This window comes from Cetorhinus maximus, chromosome 5, assembly GCF_964194155.1.
Source record: "Cetorhinus maximus chromosome 5, sCetMax3.hap1.1, whole genome shotgun sequence".
NCBI classification, from domain to species: domain Eukaryota; kingdom Metazoa; phylum Chordata; class Chondrichthyes; order Lamniformes; family Cetorhinidae; genus Cetorhinus; species Cetorhinus maximus.
Window position 1 is genome coordinate 114712705 of NC_135883.1, and position 18836 is coordinate 114731540.

General features: G+C 42.9%; 1 protein-coding gene across 3 annotated transcripts in view; it reads right to left on the minus strand.

Annotated features, from left to right (window-relative positions):
- Positions 1 to 8607: 8607 nt before the first annotated feature.
- Positions 8608 to 18836, minus strand: part of eif2b4 (eukaryotic translation initiation factor 2B, subunit 4 delta) — a 62866-nt gene continuing 52637 nt past the window's right edge. For all 3 annotated transcript variants that reach the window (XM_078542327.1, XM_078542325.1, XM_078542326.1), the window contains one exon: positions 8608 to 8866. In XM_078542327.1, coding sequence (XP_078398453.1) covers positions 8670 to 8866 — 197 coding nt within the window. In that variant the 3' untranslated portion in view covers positions 8608 to 8669. The remainder of the gene's footprint in view (positions 8867 to 18836) is intronic.

Sequence of the window (18836 nt, forward strand, 5' to 3'; positions counted from 1 at the left end):
TAAAAATCTGTCTATCTCCGCCTTGAATATATTTAACGACCCAGCCTCTACAGCCCTCTGCGGTAAAGAATTCTACAGATTCACTACCCACTGAGTGAAGAAATTCCTCCTCATCTCTGTTTTAAATGGGTGACCCCTTACTCTGAGATTATGCCCTCTGGTCCTAGACTCCCCCACAAGGAGAAACAGCCTCTCAGCATCTACCCTGTTAAGCCGCCTAAGAATCTTATATGTTTCAATAAGGTCGCCTCTCATTCTTCTAAACTCCAATGAGTACAGGCCCAACCTACTCAATCGCTCCTCATAAGAAAATCTCTCCATCCCTGGGATCAACATTGTGAACCTTCTCTGGAATGCCTCCAATGCCAGTATATTTTTCCTTAGATAAGGGGACCAAAACTATTCACAGTATTGTAGGTGTGGTCTAAATAGTGCCTTGTATAGTTTTAGCAAGACTTCCCTATTTTTATATTCCATTCCCTTTGAAATAAAGGCCAACATTCCATTTGGCTTACCTATTACCCGCTGAACTTATATGCTAGCTTTTTGTGATTCATGCACGAGGACCCCCAAATCCCTCTGTGCTGCAACTTTCTTCAGTCTTTCTCCATTTAAATGATATTCAGCACCTCTATTCTCCCTCCAAAGTGCATAACCTCACATTTTCCCACATTATATTCCATGTGCCACTTTTTTGCCCACTCACTTAACCTGTCTATATCCCCCTATAGACTCTTTTTGTCATCCTCACCACTTGCCTGCCCACCTATTTTTGTGGTATCCACAAATTTGGTGATAGTACATTCATTTCCCTCATCCAAGTCATTAATACATATTGTAAATAATTGTGGCCCCAGCACTGATCTCTGTGGCACTGCACTAGTTACCATGCCCCCTGTATCCCAACTCTCTGCCTTCTATTAGTTATCCAGTCCTCTATCCATGCTAATATACTACCCCCAACACCATGGGCTCTTATCTTATTAAGTAGCCTTATGTATGGTACCTTATCGGACGCCTTTGGAAATCCAAATATGTTACATCTACTGGTTCACCTTTATCTATCCTGCTTGTTACCTCCTCAAAGAATTCTAGTAAATTTGTCAGGCATGATTCCCCCTTCATGAAGCCATGCTGACCCTGCTTGATTATATTATGCATTTCTAAATGCTCTGCTATTACATCCTTTATAATAGGCTCTAACATTTTCCCAATGACAGATGTTAAGCTAACTGGGCCATAGTTACCTGTTTTTTTGTCTCACTCCCTTTTTGAATAAAGGTGTTACACTGGCAGTTTTACAATCCTCTGGGACTTTCCAGAATCTAAGGATTCTTGGAAGATTACTTCAAGTGCATCTACCATCTTAATATCCTAGGATGCAAGCCATCATGTCCAGGTGACTTATCAGCCTTTAGCCTCATTAGTTTCCCTAATACCTTTTCTCTAGTGATAGTTATTGCATATATATCCTTCCCCACTTTTGCCCCATGATTATTTAATATTTTTGGTATGCTATTAATGTCTTCGACAGTGAAGACTGATGCAAAGTATTTATTCAACTCCTCTGCCATTTCCTGGTTCCCCATTATTATTTCCCCAGCCTCATTCTCTAAGGGGCCTATACTGACTTTGGCCTCTCTCTTCTTTTTTATATATTTAAAGAAGCTCTTAATGTCCGCTTTTACATTATTTGCTAGTTTACCCTCAAAGTTTATTTTCTCCTTCTTTATTTTTTTTTTTGGTAATCTTTTGTTGGTTTTTAAAACGTTCCCAATCCTCTGGCTTACCACTAATCTTTGCCTCATTTTATTTTTTTCTTTCAATTTGATATTATCCTTAACTTCCTTGGTTAACCATGGTTGGTTTATTCCCTTCGTACAATCCTTCTTCCTCACTGGGATATATCTTTGTTGTGAGTCATGAACTATTTTCTTAAACATCTGCCATTGTTCATCAACCATCTTTTCTGCTAAACTTCTTTCCCAGTTCACTGCAGCCAACTCTGCCCTCATTCCTTTGCAATTACCCTTATTTAAGTTTAGCAGTTGTTTCCAAACTAAGTTTCTCATTCTCAAACTGAATGCTAAATTCCACCATGTTTTGGTCATTGTTTCCTATGGGATCTTTTGCTCTGAGATCATTTATTAAACCTGCCTCATTACACATTACCAGATCCAAAGTAGCCTAATCCCCGCTTGGATCCACAACATATTGTTCCAGGAAAATTGAGGATTGTTGTGTCTTCCCTGCCAACTCATCCTTCAGTTTATTCAGATAAGTGCTGAATTCTTTCTGTTTCTCTTCGTGCTTTTCCAGAAGTGCAAACTTTGACCTGAGGGAATCTTGTAGTGTGTGAAGGTCTTTCAGCAGGTTTTCTTTTTCCTTTTGAAGGTTGCTCACTTTGTCTCAAACTCTGTCATCAAGCAGGGTCTCTTTGAGTCCTTCTGCTGTTCTTCCATATTTTGGCTTAAGACAGTCTGCGTTTCTTCAGGTTGTTGAGTCCTTCCATACTCCTTTTCCAAAACAGGAGCGCTTCCAGCTTCCTTTTGGAATCTCAGTGGCCACTCAAGGTTGATTTCCCTTAGCCAATTTTGCCCTAAGAAGCTGGGTCTTCTGCCTCTCAATACCAAAACTGGTAACTTTGTCGATTGGTTTCCATAATGGACAATTACTCTACTTATGCCTTTGACTCAAATGTCTTCACCCATGTATGTTTTTAATTGGGCAGGTGTTTCTTCCAAATTTAGTAGATGTTCCGCATTATTCAGATATCTGAAGGTATGTTCCCCAATTACTGTAGTGGAAGCTCCTGTGTCCACTTCCATTCTAACAGGTCTGCCATTTACTTTCACTGTTACAAATATTGGTTCTGTCTCTCCAGATTTCAGATCAAACAACGATTAAATATCTGAATTTGTTGTTTAAGGCTCTTCTACATTGTAGATCTCATTGGGTTTTTTCTTTTGTTTAAAAGCCTGCTTGAATCTCTCCTTGCACTGTCTCACTATATGTCCATTTCTGTGACAATAATAACATTCAATATTATGATTAATTAATCCTGTCTCATTATACACTACAAGGTCTAAAATAGGCATAGTATCAAAAGTTGCTGCAGGTGTATGTAGGACCATATCCAATCTTCAGTCAATGGGCTGATGCTTGCTGGAGTGGGGAATGTTGCACCCTATGCCACTGGTTAGGCATCTTCCAGCAAATTAATTTGTGCTGAACGGTGCATGAAGTGGGAACTTATAATGGTACTGTGAGGGCAATGGGGCATCTGGGGTCTTTACAGCTAATAAAATAATTTTGAAGTGTAGTCACTGTTGTAATGTAGGAGACATAGCAGCAATTTCAGAGAGAGATATGGCAATGACAACTTATATTTATATAGTGCTTTTGATGTAATGAAACGTCGCAAGGTACTTTACGGGAGTATTATAAAACAAAACCTGACATTGAGCCACAAAGGACAAGTAAGAATAAATAAAAATTTGATTTAAAAAAAAATTATATGCAGCAATGAGACTGAAGTTTAAATTATTCCCTTTCTGGGCCAGAGATTGATTGGGCATTTATTGAAATTTCTGCCACTATTCAAAACATTGCTGCCATCTGTTGGCAAAGATAAAACCCTTCCATTTAAAAGCTGTATTTATGTTAACCCTTTAAATAGTAAATTTGTTTTAAGACATCATAAATACTAGTAGAACTGGCATTCCTAACAACTAGTTGTGAACAGTGCTGACTGTGGCCCAGGAATAGCTTGACTCTATTTCTCTCAGGTAATTATGTGTTGTAAGAGAAAGCTCGGGGAAGAGGAAGAGCTAACTTTTTAAGAAGTCTCAAATAAAAATTCTTGGCATTTTTTTTTAAACCAAGAGGGAGAAGTATTTTCATGGGAAGTATTAACTATTTTTGTTAAAAACAGTGTAATGGTCCTCTTCAACAAGTAGTACAAATGTAAAACTATGACAGATAAATACTCCAATGTGAGTGACAGGTTATATAGATCTGTGTTGTACAATAATTAGCCATTACCCAAATGTGGCTAATTAGAAATAAAAATAGTAATAGACACACAGTCACTGGGGATGTGGTCTTGATAGTCACATGCGCTGTCTAAGCATGTGTACTTTAACCTCTGTATTTGTTGGAAAAAATTGTAAGATGAAAAGCAGAGCGCTGGCAAGTGTTTTTATTCTAGAGAGCTTTACCTCTTTGATTACTAAATGGCGCTAGACTATTTTTTAAAAAAACAAATATACATGAAATATGTTTACTGTATAGTGCGAGTAAATGCAAATTGTGGTTAAAATGTGTCACCATAGTCACATCTGTGGCTGATCAATAATTTCTATTGAATGCTGTAGATTGAGAGTCATTGTGAGCAAATTGATTAATGCCACAGATGGGAACAGTGAACAGAAGTGCGATCTACATGTGGTATTCAAAGAATTGATTGCAAATATCTAGAAAGCACCCAAGTTTCTCAGTTTAGCCTACCAGGAATATCCTTGATGGGGTCATGATAATGAACACAAGTAAATAGATGATTGGAACAGAACTGGGAAAATCTATATCAACAACTCTCTCTGCTTCAAATAAACTTCTAACAAGTCAGAACAATGAAGAGTTCAGATGGTCTACAGTAAGTTGAAAGCCCAAGTTATTCAGTTTATCACATCCGTGTCAGCTCTCTAAATAACTTAATTTATTTCCACTCCTCTGCACTTTCCCAGTGCCTTATTAATTTTATTTTCAATTTATGTATCCACTTCCCTTCTAAAAGCTATTATTGATTCTGTTCCCACCACTGTTTCTGCTAGGGGATTCCATACTCAAAAACCTTCCAGATATAAGGATTCTCCTAATCTCTTTCTTGGTTTTTTTAAATGATCTTAAATTTATGCCCGCCCATTATTAACTAATCAAGTGGTTGGGCTTCTCACTACATATATTTGACAGCCTCAATAAATTTGGAATGGTTATGGAAGTGAAGATTTTAATTTGACTCCTAGAAATCCCAATTTTGAATCCCTAAGTAATTTAAAAGGAGTCACCATTAGACTTTGATGCCACACACCCCGAGCCAATTGGAACTGGGGAAAATTAAGATGGCTGGCTCCCATGACGACCGGCAAATAAATAAAGCTTGGATAATTGCAAGCCTGTTCCTAGTGGCACCAGGTCCAAAGCAAAATGCTGCCTAATTTTGTGAGAATTAGGATCACAATGATAAATCTCTTAAAATGGGAACTGGGAATATTACACCTTGGTAGTAAGGGCACATTTTTTGCCGTGGTGGCGTTAAGGTACATTGGTGGGGCAGAGCAGAAGCTCCAATCAACATCTTTCTTGGGGATGTTTGATGCTGGTATTGGAAAATTGCTCCACTTCCAAACACTAACATCCCTTACCTTCAGCCGTACCAAGAATTATTTAGCATGACACCATTCACAATATCGTTTATGTTTTATCCTTACAGAACACTAAGATGACCATAACTGAAGTAACAAACGATGCACTCTGTGATTGTAATGATTCTTTTTCTTTAAACTCTCTGCAGCTTTTGGCGCATTTCACTGCACAACCCTGCTCCAATACCTTTCCTCTGTTATTCATCTTGATGAGATTGTCCAGTCTTACCTATTCAATTGTAGCCAAAACTTCTCCAGTAATGACTCCTCTCTCTGCCTTTGCGCATTGCACCCAGGCCTCCATGCATCTAGACCCCCTTTTTAAAAAATCTAAATACTGCCCTTTTTTGCCCATTTTAGCACGTGAGCTGCGTTTTCACGTGTATACTGCTGCCACTCAGCTCCATCTCTCAAAGCTCTAACTGCCTGTGTTGTCAGACAGCTTTGCCCAATAAACAGTCGTTAATGAACTGTAATTTCCTCTGTTTAAACATTGTGACAACTGAAACCAATGCCTTTCACCCCTATCAAAGAATCAACACCCTCACCACCAATTTTTAACTTCACCCTGTCCGTTCTCAGGCTGGACCAGATTGTTTGTAATCTTAGTAACCTATTTGATCATTATTGGTGGTCGTAAGATGATGTTTTGCGCCATGGTGGTCAACAATGTTCAAGCATTGCCTGGTGTGGCTCACGAGCCCCACTCTGGCCTGGCAATCTCTTCTGCATTTGCTGCAGAGGAAGACAGTGGGCTGAGATGGTACACAATTCACCGTCCTCTGGTTTCTCTGCACCCTCTTCTTGGTTAGCTAAGCTGTTGTTTCTGCTCACCTTTCCAATGCCTGACCAGTCAACCGCCAGAGGTCATGACTGTCAGTGTCAATGCCTGCCATCTTCATATCTCAGTTACAGGTGTCCTTATAGCGGAGGTAAGGATGCCCAGGAGATCGTGACCCAGTGGCCAGTATACCATACAGAAGGTCTTTGGGTATACAGCCGTCAGCCATCCAGTGAACATGGCCGATCCAGCACAGACATCATTGGCTTAGCAATGAGTGTATGCTGATGGAGTTAGCATGCTCCAGGACCTTGAGATGGTGATCTTATCCTTGGCATCTCTTGGCAGGACAAGTCTGAGACAGCGAAGGTGGAAACTATTCAGCCTTTTCTCCTGCCTAACATATGATATCCAGGTCTCACCGCTGTAGAGGAGTGTCCTGAGGATGTGGGCTTGGTTGTCTCATAGTTTGGTGTTCTCAATCAGGTTGCTGTTGTTCTAAACTCTCTTACTCGGCTTGGACATAACAGTTGCAGCTTTTACGATGTGTGTTAATTTGAGCATCAAGTGTGATAGATTGCTGGTGATTGTAGAGCTTAGACATGTGAAGATATCAATATCCTCCAGCATCACAATGCCAACCTGCCATCTACCAGCATTGACAATGTGCTGGATCATGACATTTGTCTTCCTGAAGCTGATGGTTAAACCAAAGCCTTAACAGGCATGAGAAAATCTGTCCATTTTCCGCTGCAGGCGTTCCTCAATATGGAAGGTTAGTAGCATCGTTACCTTAGAGCAATTCTCTGATGAGGACTTGGCACTTTCATCTTGGATGTCAGGTGAACAGTTTTCTCACAATTCTGGTGTGTAAGTAGACAGCCTCTATATATATATATATATATATGTATATACATATATGTACATGAAGACATATGACACCAGCAAAGAGAACATGCCAAAGAGTGTCAGGGCCAGAACACAATCCTGTTTGGCTGCACTGCGGATCTCAAAGGATTCCGATGCTGCACACCAGCACCTTATGTTGTCATGGGAAGGGGGGGGATCACATTGAGCAGCTTCGGTGGGCAGTCAATTTTCTCCAGCAGCTTAAATAGACCACCTCTGCTCACAAGCTCGAATGTCTTGGTGAGATTGATGAATATATAGTGGTCTCCTTCGTTCATGGTATTTCCCTTGCAGCTGCCAGACTGAGAAGATCATGTTAATTGTAGATCTTCCAGTTTTGAAACCACATTGGGGTTTGGGATAGATGAGTTCAGCCAAGCTCTGTAGTTTGACAAGGGCAACACGGGCAAATATGTTTCCCATGATGCTCAGCAGGGTGATCCCTTGACAGTTGTTGCAATCACTGCGGTTGCCCTTGTTCTTGTACAGGGTCACAAACTTTGCAACACACATATCCTGAGGCACTGCCCCCACCCTCCAACAGAGACAGAGAAATTTGTGCAATGCTGCAGGAGTGGTTTCCTGTGCTTGATGAGTTCAGACAGTATAGCATCAGCACCTGGAGCTTTGCCCATGGCAAGTGAGTCAATTAGCTGAAATTTCAACCTCATATCCTCTCCATCACAAAGACTGCTGACTCACATCTATACTATTGTCTGCTTCCATCCCACCTCAGCCTATCTGCCTCATCCATGCCTTTCTCATCTCCAGACTCAATTACTCCAATGTTTTCCTGGCTGGTCTCCCATCATCCATAAATTTCAGTACATCCAAATGGTTTCTGCCTGTCTCGTATCCTGCATCAGGTCCCAACTACCTAGCACCCCTTTTCTTGCTGACCCACATTGTCACCTGATCTCCCAAACACTGTTCAATTTTTACAACCTCTTGTTTAAATCCTTATGTGTCTTCACCCCTCCCAATCTTGAACCCCTCACTCCCAGCCAAACTTTGTTATTCATTGCATTGTCTCGTGAATTTCCTTCATCCCACCATTGTTGGCTGTGCTTTCAGCGACTAGGCCCCATGCTGTAGAATTCCCTCTGTCTTGGCACCTCCCTCCTTAAAGTCCACCTCTTCAACCAAGATTTTAGTTGCATCTCTTACTACCTCCTCCTTTAGCATGGTGTATTAAGCCCCTATGAAAACGCTTGGTATTGGTCTGTATTAAAGATACTGCGTTTTTGTTGTTGTAATGTATTATGGGATGAGTCACTCACATCATGCAGTTCTCAGATCCTCCCAGTTATAAAGCTAAACTGATAAAAAAGTTGGAGCATGTTTCCAGCATGTCCTCTCAGCCAAAGGCTGGAGGCTCATAGCAGTGATTTTAGCTCCAACTCATTCAACATATCCAATGACATTGATTTAAATTCTTCAATTCAACAAACTGCTTAATTTTCTTATGGTCTTTTCACTGAAGTACACAAAGAATTAACAATACTCCTTTTATTATTACATGCCAGAGAAACATCAAATGGTTTTGCAATATTCCACTACTCCACGTTTTTCACACGCAGTACTACTGGTACTGAGGTACAGGGGATCATTCCCAAGTCTGTGATTACCAAATCAACAAAGTCAGGCGGTGTGACGTCATATACCAGGTTAAGAAGGTGTATTTTGGAATTTGAGTGCCAATTCTTCAGCGGAGTGCTTCCATTCCGGGTCACTAAAAGGTCATCAGGGTCATCTGCAATAGAACATTTTGAAAATTTACTTACTGTGCTACTGTTAACTTCCACCCACAATTGTACTTCATTGGCTGTAAAGTATTTTGGGACATCCTAAGGTGCGGTAACATTGCAAGTGTTTCTTTCACTGCATGATAACACAGGAACAGACTGCTGCAGTAGTTTATTCATATGAAATGTCAATTTCATACTAAATAAGCCAGCACATATGTATATAAAAGCAAAATACTGCAGATGCTGGAAATCTAAAATAAAAACAGGAAATGCTGAAAAAACTCAACAGGTCTGACAGCATCAGCGGAGAGAGAAACAGAGTTAATGTTTCGAGTCCGTAATACTCTTCCTCAGAGCTGAAGAGGTAGAAATGTGATGGGTTTTATGCTGTTGAAGAGAGGGGGTGGAATAGGTGGAGCAAAATAGAAAGCCAGGGATAGGTTGGAGCTCAGGAGAGATTAAGTGACAAAGTTGTCATGGATACCAGACAAACGGAGTGGTAAAGATAGTGTTAAAGACTAAGGCAGGTGTTAATAGTGACATAAAGATCAGACAGCAGAATCCATGTTGCATCATTGACAAGCTATCTTCTCTAGATACAGCTGGTCTGTTAGCACTGTGAACAGGATTGCCTGTTCTACCACAACAGGTCTTCCACTTTATCTCAGGAAATCCCTTACAAGGTTGAGCAAAAACAATAATGAGAAGACCAAACTTCAATGCTCATAGCCTCAACTGGCTGGGGAATGAATCTTTGGAGTCACTTTTTAGTCAAAGGCCAAATTTTCCAATGTTGTTTTCACCTCTAAAAGTGATGATAGGACTTGTATACAAAGGGAAACAAATACGTATTTTAAACTTTAAGAAAAGTGGTATAGGATAGATACAATAGTATATATAGAAATAGAAATAAAGTTAAAGTAATCCCAAGGTTTTCTATAGGCACATAAATAGTAAAAGGGTGGTAAAAGGAGGAGTAGGGCCAATTAGGGACCAAAAAGGGAATTTACACATGGACTAAGGGACCATGACTGAGGTATTAAATGAATATTTTGCATCTGTCTTTACCAAGGAGGGAGATGCTACCCAGGCCACGGTGACAGATGAGGAAACTCTGTCAGAAGGATTGAAAATTGCTAAGGGGGAAGCGTTGAATAGACTGTCGGTACTTAAAGTTGACAAGGCACTGGGACTGGATGAGATGCATCCAAGGATATTGAAGGAAGTGACAGTAGAAATTGCAGGAGCACTGACCATAATTTTTCAGTCTTCCCTAGATTCAGGTGAGGTGCCAGAGGACTGGAGAATTGAAAACATTACACTCTTGTTCAAAAAAGGTTGTAAGGATAAGTCCAACAATTACAGACCAGTCAGTTTAACTTCAGTGGTGGGCAAGATTTTAGAAACAATTATTCGGGTTAAAATTAGTAGTCATATGGAAAAATATGGGTTGTTATGGAAGAGCCAGCATGGATTTCTAAAGGGGAAATTGTGTTTAACTAACTTGCTGGAGTTTTTTGAAAGGTAACAGAAAAGGTCAATAAGAGTAATGCTGTTGATGTGGTGTACATGGAATTTCAAAGGGCATTTGATACAGTGCCACCCAACACACTGTGAGAAAGGTTATTGCTCATGGAATAGAAGAGACAGAAGCAACGAGGATACAAAATTGGTTGAAAAGTAGGAAGCAGAGAATAATGGTCAATAGATATTTTTCAGGCTGGAGGAAGGTTTGTAGTAGAGCTCCCCAGAGTCTTGGGTATTGGAACCCTTGCTTTGCCTGATATATGCTAATGATCTAGATTTTGGCATGCAGGGGACAATTTCAAAGTTTGCGTATGATATGAAGCTTGGGAACAATGTAAACTGCGAGGAGGACAGTATAGAACTTCAAAAGAACATAGACAAGCTGGTGGAGTGGCTAGGTAGGTGGCAGATGAAGTTCAATGTGGAGAAGTGTGAGGTGATGCATTTTGGTAGGAAGAACATGGACAGACAATATAAAGGAAGGGGTGAAATTTTGAAGGAGGTGAAGGAGCAGAAAGACCTGGTTGTATATGTGCATAGATCATCGAAGGTGGCAGGACAGGTGTAGAGAGCAGTTAATGATGCCTATAATATCTTGGGCTTTATTAATAGGGGCATAGATTACAAGAGCAAGGAGGTTATGCTGAATTTATATAAGACACTCATTAGACCTCAGCTGGAGTATTATGTACAGTTCTGGGCACCACATTATGGGAAGGATGTGAACCCATTGGAGAGAGTCCAGAAGAGGTTTACAAGAATGGTCCTAGGGATGAGAAGCTTCAGTTACGAAGATAGATTGGAAGATTGGAGAGGTTGGGACTGTTCTCCTTGGACAGAAGGAGGCTAAGAGGAGATTTGATAGAGATGTTCAAAATTATGAGGGGACTGGACAGAGTAGATAGGGAGAAGCTGTTCCCGCTCGTAAAAGGATCAAGAACGAGTGGGCACAGGTTTAAAGTGATTTGCAAAAGAAGCAAACGTGATGTGAGAAAAACCTTTTTCACACAACAAATGGTTCGGGTCTGGAATGCACTGCCTAGAAGTGTGGTGGAGACAGGTTCAATCGTGGTATTCAAGAGGGAATTAGATGATTATTTGAATAGAAACAATTCAAAAGGCAGGGCAATGGCCCTAGGTCATAATGCTCATTTGGAGAGCTGGTGCAGACACAATGGGCCGAATAGCCTCCTTCTATGCCATTAAAATCCTGTGATTCTGAAATAAATATAGCAGAGGGAGACGATGGAAAAGAAGGAAGAGGAACAAAACAGGCAAAGTATAAATGGGTACCTTTAATTTCTTAATCGTGTTAACTTTAGTTGTGAGGGACTAATATTTCACTAATGCTAATTATGATATGTGAACAACCACAGTTGAGTCCTCACTTAAAGCTGTGGTTGCGTTCCTGAAAATCGCGACTTTAAGTGAAATGGCTTTAAGTGGGTCATAGGTTCCCAAAGGAATCAATCTTAAAGCCAGAATTAGGCTTTAAGATTGCCAGGAAAAAACTAATGTACAAGTTGAAACACTGTACTATACATGTGCAGGACTGTCATTCATAGCTGGAACAGCTTGTAAAATAAAGCACTAAATATAACAGGAATACTATATAAATTCAAACTGGATAACAATAAATCACCCAAGGAGCACAGCTTGTGTGTCTCTCATACAGCACTCCTGAAACTCAGCTCAACTTTTTGCTTGTTCTCCTTTCCTACTCTCTCTCTCTCCTTTCCCATTCTCTCTTTAGTTGTGAAGGACAGAGTCAGCATGGATTTACGAAAGGGAAACCATGCTTGACAAATCTACTGGAATTTTTCGAGAGTCTAACTAGTGGAGTTGACGAGGGGGAGCCAGTGGATGTGGTTTATTTGGACTTTCAGAAGGCTTTCGACAAAGTCCCACATAGATTAGCGTGTAAAATTAAAGCGCATGGAATTGGGGGTAGTGTATTGAGATGGATAGAAAACTGGTTGGCAGACAGGAAACAAAGAGTAGGAATAAATTTTCCGAATGGCAGGCAGTGACTAGTGGGGTACCGCAGGGATCGGTGCTGGGACCCCAGCTATTCACAGCTATTAATGATTTAGATGAGGGAACTAAATGTAATATCTCCAAATTTGCAGGTGATACTAAGCTGGGTGGGAGGGTAAGCTGTGAGGAGAATGCAGAGATGCTTCAGTGTGATTTGGACAAGCTGAGTGAGTGGGAAAATGCATGGCAGATGCAGTATAATGTGGATAAATGTGAGGTTATCCACTTTGGTAGCAACAACAGGAAGGCAGATTATTATCTGAATGGCTATAAATTGAGAGAGGGGAATGTGCAACGAGGCCTGGGTGTCCTCGTACACCAGTCGCTGAAGGTAAGCATGGCAAGTGCCGCTGGCAGTGAAGAAGGCAAATGGTATGTTGGCCTTCATAGCGACAGGATTCGAGGAGCAGGGATGTCTTGCTGCAATTATACAGGGCCTTAGTGAGACCATACCTGGAATATTGTGTACAGTTTTGGTCTCCTTATCTGAGGAAGGATGTTCTTGCTATAGAGGGAGTGCAGCGAAGGTTTACCCGACTGGTTCCTGGGATGGCGGGACTGACATATGAGGAGAGATTGAGTCGATTAGGATTATATTCGCTGGAGTTCAGAAGAATGAGGGGGGATCTCATAGAAACCTATAAAATTCTAACAGGACTAGACAGGGTAGATGAAGAAAGGATGTTCCCGATGGTGGGGAAGCCCAGAACCAGGGGTCACAGTATGAGGATACAGGGTAGACCATTTAGGACTGAGGTGAGGAGAAATTTCTTCACCCAGAGAGTGGTGAGCTCTCTTCTCTCTCTTATTCTGCTTTTCCACTCTGCCTCTCTCTTTCTCCTTGCCCACTCTCTCTGTCTCTCTTTCTCACCCTCTCTCTTTCCCCTTCCCCATTCCATCTCTCGCTTTTTCCCCTTCCCCATTCCATCTCTCGATCTCTTTCTCCTTCCCCACTCCATCTCTCGATCTCTTTCTCCTTCCCCACTCCATCTCTCGCTCTCTTTCCCCTTCCCCACTCCATCTCTCGCTCTCTTTCCCCTTCCACACTCCGTCTCTCGCTCTCTTTCCCCTTCCACACTCCGTCTCTCGCTCTCTTTCCCCTTCCACACTCCGTCTCTCGCTCTCTTTCCCCTTCCCCACCCCGTCTCTCGCTTTCTTACCCCTTTCCCACTCCGTCTCTCACTCTCTTTCCACTCCGTCTCTCTCTCACTCTCTTTCCCCTTTCCCACTCCATCTCCTGCTTTCTTTCCCCTTTCCCACTCTGTCTCTTGCTCTTTCCTCCTCCGTCTCTCTCTCTCGCTCTCTTTTCCCACTCTGTCTCTCGTGCTCTCTTTCCCCTTCCCCACTCCGTCTCTCGCTCTCTTTCCCCTTCCCCACTCCTTCTCTCGCTCTTTTTCCCCTTTCCCACACCGTCTCTCGCTCTCTTTCCCCTTTCCCACTCCGTCTCTCGCTCTCTTTCCCCTTTCCCACACCGTCTCTCGCTCTCTTTCCCCTTCCCCACTCCGTCTCTCGCTCTCTTTCCCCTTCCCCACTCCGTCTCTCGCTCTCTTTCCCCTTTCCCACACCGTCTCTCGCTCTTTCCCCTTCCCCACTCCGTCTCTCATTCTTTCCCCTTCCCCAATCTGTCTATCGCTCTCTTTCCCCTCCCCCACTGTCTCTCACTCTCTCTCCCCTTTCCCACTCCATCTCTTGCTTTCTTTCCCCTTCCCCACTCTGTCTCTCGCTCTCTTTCCCATTGTCTCTCTCTCTCGCTCTCTTTCCCACTCCGCCTCTCTCACTCTCTTTCCCACTCTGTCTCTCTCTCACTCTTTCCCCTTTCCAACTCCATCTCTCGCATCTTTGCTCTTTCCCACTCCGTCTCTCTCTCTCTTTTCCCACTCTGTCTCTCTCTCGCTCTTTCCCCTTCCCCATTCCGTCTCTCGCTCTCTTTCCCCTTCCCCACTCCGTCTCTCGCTCTCTTTCCCCTTCCCCACTCCATCTCTCGCTCTCTTTCCCCTTCCCCACTCCGTCTCTCGCTCTCTTTCCCCTTTCCCACACCGTCTCTCGCTCTTTCCCCTTCCCCACTCCATCTCTCGTTCTTTCCCCTTCCCCACTCTGTCTATCGCTCTCTTTCCCCTCCCCCACTGTCTCTCGCTCTCTCTCCCCTTCCCCACTCCGTCTCTTGCTCTCTTTCCCCTTCCCCACTCCGTCTCTCGCTCTCTCTCCCCTTCCCCACTCCGTCTCTCGCTCTTTCTCCCCTTCCCCACTGTCTCTCGTTCTCTTTCCCCTTCCCCACTCCGTCTCTCGCTCTGTCTCCCCTTCCCCACTCCGTCTCTCGCTCTCTCTCCCCTTCCCCACTGTCTCTCGCTCTCTTTCCCCTTCCCCACTCCGTCTCTCGCTCTCTTTCCCCTTCCCCACTCTGTCTCTCGCTCTCTTTCCCCTTTCCCACTCTGTCTCTCGCTCTCTTTCCCCTTCCCCACTCTGTCTCTCGCTCTCTTTCCCCTTTCCCACTCTGTCTCTCGCTCTCTTTCCCCTTCCCCACTCTGTCTCTCGCTCTCTTTCCCCTTTCCCACTCTGTCTCTTGCTCTCTTTCCCACTCCATCTCTCTCTCGTTCTCTTTCCCACACCGTCTTCTCTCTTGCTCTCTTTCCCATTGTCTCTCTCTTTCACTCTCTTTTCCCACTCTGTCTCTCTCTCTCTCGCTCTCTTTTCCCACTCTGTCTCTCTCTCTCGCTCTCTTTCCCCTTTCCCACTCCGTCTCTCGCTCTCTTTCCCCTTTCCCACTCTGTCTCGCTCTCTTGTAAGAAATTGGGGTCTTTAATAAGCAGGTATTTTCAGCATTTTAAGGGATTAGCCAAGCAGCACTGATTCTGTCTCTGGAAAGAGGATTTCTAAACACTTAGACCTCTAAACAGTCGTTCAAGCTGCCATGTTGACATTCCTAAGCTGATAGAATAGTGTCTTGTGTACCCCCTTATCTATGCAATCTATGTGTTTAGAAAGAGTCAGGGTATGATCCTCAGCAAGATGTTAACTAAAACGTTGACCTCGAGCAGGGTGGCACATAAGCTCATGGGCAGCTGCCTTCTTCACATGGAAGATGGACCAGAGGAGGAGGATGAAGATCGAGAGATTGAGGGAAGAGGTTCCTAATACTTGGACTAGAGAGCAGAATGCTGTTATCACAAGCTATTACGGGTTGTATAGTTCTTTTTCTGTGTATTTAGTTAACATATAATTTCTAAACTGTTGTTTCTTAATCAACTTAACAAACCATCTTAAAATTACTTAGGACTAGTCGACTGCCTATTTAGGTATCTGTGGCCCCAAACCCCAAAATCTTACACACTCTCTCCTTTGCGATCTGTCTCCATCTTTCTCTCCTTTCCCATTCTGTCTATTTCTCTTGCTTCAGAGTATGAACCCCTTCCTGACAGTTTGCAGGGGGCAGAGTCCCTGCCCCAAGCTGTGGATGGAGCCGTGGTGGGATGGCCACAGATGGAGCAGAGGTGGTGGGGGTGGCCACAGGTGAGGCTGTGTGGGGGAGGGGGTGCTGTTCAGATCAAGCTGGGGTCCACATTCCCTCGGCCTCACCAATCCCATTCCTGGTTACTCACACTTCATCACCCTCCCAGCGGCTAGGCAACTTCCCTCCCCTGCGCTCCTGCTCCTGAATCTCACACCTCACTCTCTCCTTGCAGCCTGAGCCTCTGGTGACTGCGGTGGCAGATGGCCCAGAGTGCAGGGGCAGAGTGCAGATAATATAAAACTGAAAATGACAATGCAAATCGAAAGAAATGCCCTAAAAACTAAACAATGTTAAAGCTAAAAAATGTTAAGCGGGGTGAGTTAAAGTAAGGACTTTGTGTAAACTACCGTAGTATTAGGCTTGTTTTTTTTATATCCAATCATGGAACATGGGCGTCACTTTCTAGACCAGCATTTATTGCCCATCCCTAATTGCCCTCGAGAAGGCAGTGGTGAGCTGCTTTCTTGAACCTCTGCAGTTCCTCTGGCGTAGGTACATCCACAGTGCTGTTAGGGAGGGAGTTCCAGGATTTTGACCCAGCGACAGTGAAGAAGTGGCGACATATTTCCAAGTCAGGATGATGAGTGGATTGGAAAGGAACTTCCAGGTGGTGGTGTTCCCATGTATCTGCTGCCCTTGTCCTTCTAGATGGTAGTGGTTGTGGGTTTGGAAGGTGCTGTCTAAGGATGCTTGGTGAGTTGCTGTAGTGCATCTTGTAGATGGTACACACTGCTGCCACTATGCGTCAGTGGTGGATGAAGTGCCAATCAAATGGGCTGCTATGTCCTAGTTGCTGTCAAGCTTATTGCATGTTGTGGGAGCTGCACTCATCCAGGCAAGAGGTGAGCATTCCATCCTGACTTGTGCCTTGTAGATGGTGGACAGACTTTGGGGAGTCAGGAGGTGAGTTACATGCTGCAGGATTCCTAGCCTCTGACCTGCTCTTGTAGCCACAGTATTTATATGACTGGTCCAGTTCAGATTCTGGTCAATGGTAACCCCCCAGGATGCTGATAGTGAGGGGGATTCAGTGATGGTGATGCCATTGAATGTCCAGTGGCGATGATTAGATTCTCTTTTGTTGGAGATGATCATTGCCTGGCACTTGTGTGACACAAATGTTACTTTTAGCACAAGCAGAGCTGAAAACTTAGTAATAAAATGTCATTCAAACATTGTCAGCAGGATTCAATCTCAGGTCTGAAAGTGAATGCACACTACAGCGATCTTATTTTGACAGTCAGAAAATATTTTATGTGAGAATTATTGTGCAGTAATCCACAAACTACAACTTGAAGTAGAGCATATAATATGAACATACGAATTAGGAGGCAGGAGTAGGCCACTCAGCCCTTCAAGCCTGCTGTGCCATTCAATAAGATCATGGCTGATCTGATTGTAACCTCAACTCCACATTCCCGCCTACCCCCGATAACCTTTCACCCCCTTGTTTATCAAGAATCTATCTACTTCTGCCTTAAAAATATTCAAAGACCCTGCCTCAACCACCTTTTGAGGAAGAGAATCCCAAAGACTCATGACCCTCAAAGAAGAAATTTCTCCTCATCTTTGTCTTAAATGGGCGATCTTTTATTATTTAAAAATGGCCCCTAGTTCTACAAGAGGAAACATCCTCTCCATATCCACCCTGTCAAGACCCCTCAGAATCTTATATATTTCAAATGGATAATCTCTTACTCTTCTAAACTCCAGTGGATACAAGCCTAGCCTGTCCAAACTTACCTCATTAGACAACCCACCCATTCCAGGTATTAGTCAAGTAAACCTTCTCTGAACTGTTTCCAGTGCAGTTACATCCTTCCTTAAATAAGGAGACCAATACTGTCCAGAGTACTCCCAGATGTGATCTCACCAACGCCCTGTATAACAGAAGCATAACCTCACTACTTTTGTATTCAATTCCCCTCACAATAAATGATAACATTTTATTAGCTTTCCTAATTACTTGCTATACCTGCATATTACCTTTGTGTGATTCATGCACTAGGATACCCAGATCCCTCTGAATCTCAGAGCTCTGCAATTCTTCTCATTTAGATAATATCCTTCTTTTTTAATTCTTCCTGCCACAAGATAATTTCACATTTTCCCGCATTATACTCCATTTGCCAGATCTTTGCCCACTCACTTAACCTATCTATATCCCTTTGTAGCTTCCTTGTGTCCTCTTCACAACTTACTTTCCTATCTTTGTGTCATCAGCAAATTTAGCAATGATGCCTTTGGTGTCTTCATCCAAGCCAATTAAATAAATTATAAAAATTTGAGGCCCCAGCACTGACCCCCGTGTCACACCACCTGTTACAACTTGCCAACCAGAAAATGACCCATTTATGCCTATCTCTATTTCCTGTTAGCTAGCCAATCTTTTATCCATGCCAATATGTTACCCCCTACACCATGAGCTTTGATTTTCTGCAATAACCTTTGATTTGGCACTTGTCAAATGCCTTCTGGGAATCTAAGTACGATACATCCATTGGTTCCCCTTTACCCACAGCACATGTGACTCCTTCAAAGAACTCCAATAAATTGATTAAACATGAGTTCCCTTTCACAAAACCATGTTGACTCTGCCTGATTACCTTGAATTTTTCTAATTTCCCTGCTATAAAGTCTTTAATGATAGCTTCTATCATTTTCCCTATGACAGATGCTAAGTTAATTGGCCTGTAGTTTCCTGTTTTCCGTCTCCCTCCCTTTTTGAGTAAAGGAGTTACAATCACTATTTTCCAATCTGATGGAACCTTCCCCAAATCTAGGGAATTTTGTAAAATTAAAACCAACACATCAACTATCTCGCTAGCCACTTCTTTTAAGTCCCTAGGATGAAGTCCATCAGGACCCAGGGACTTGTTTGCCCATAGCTCCAACCATTTACT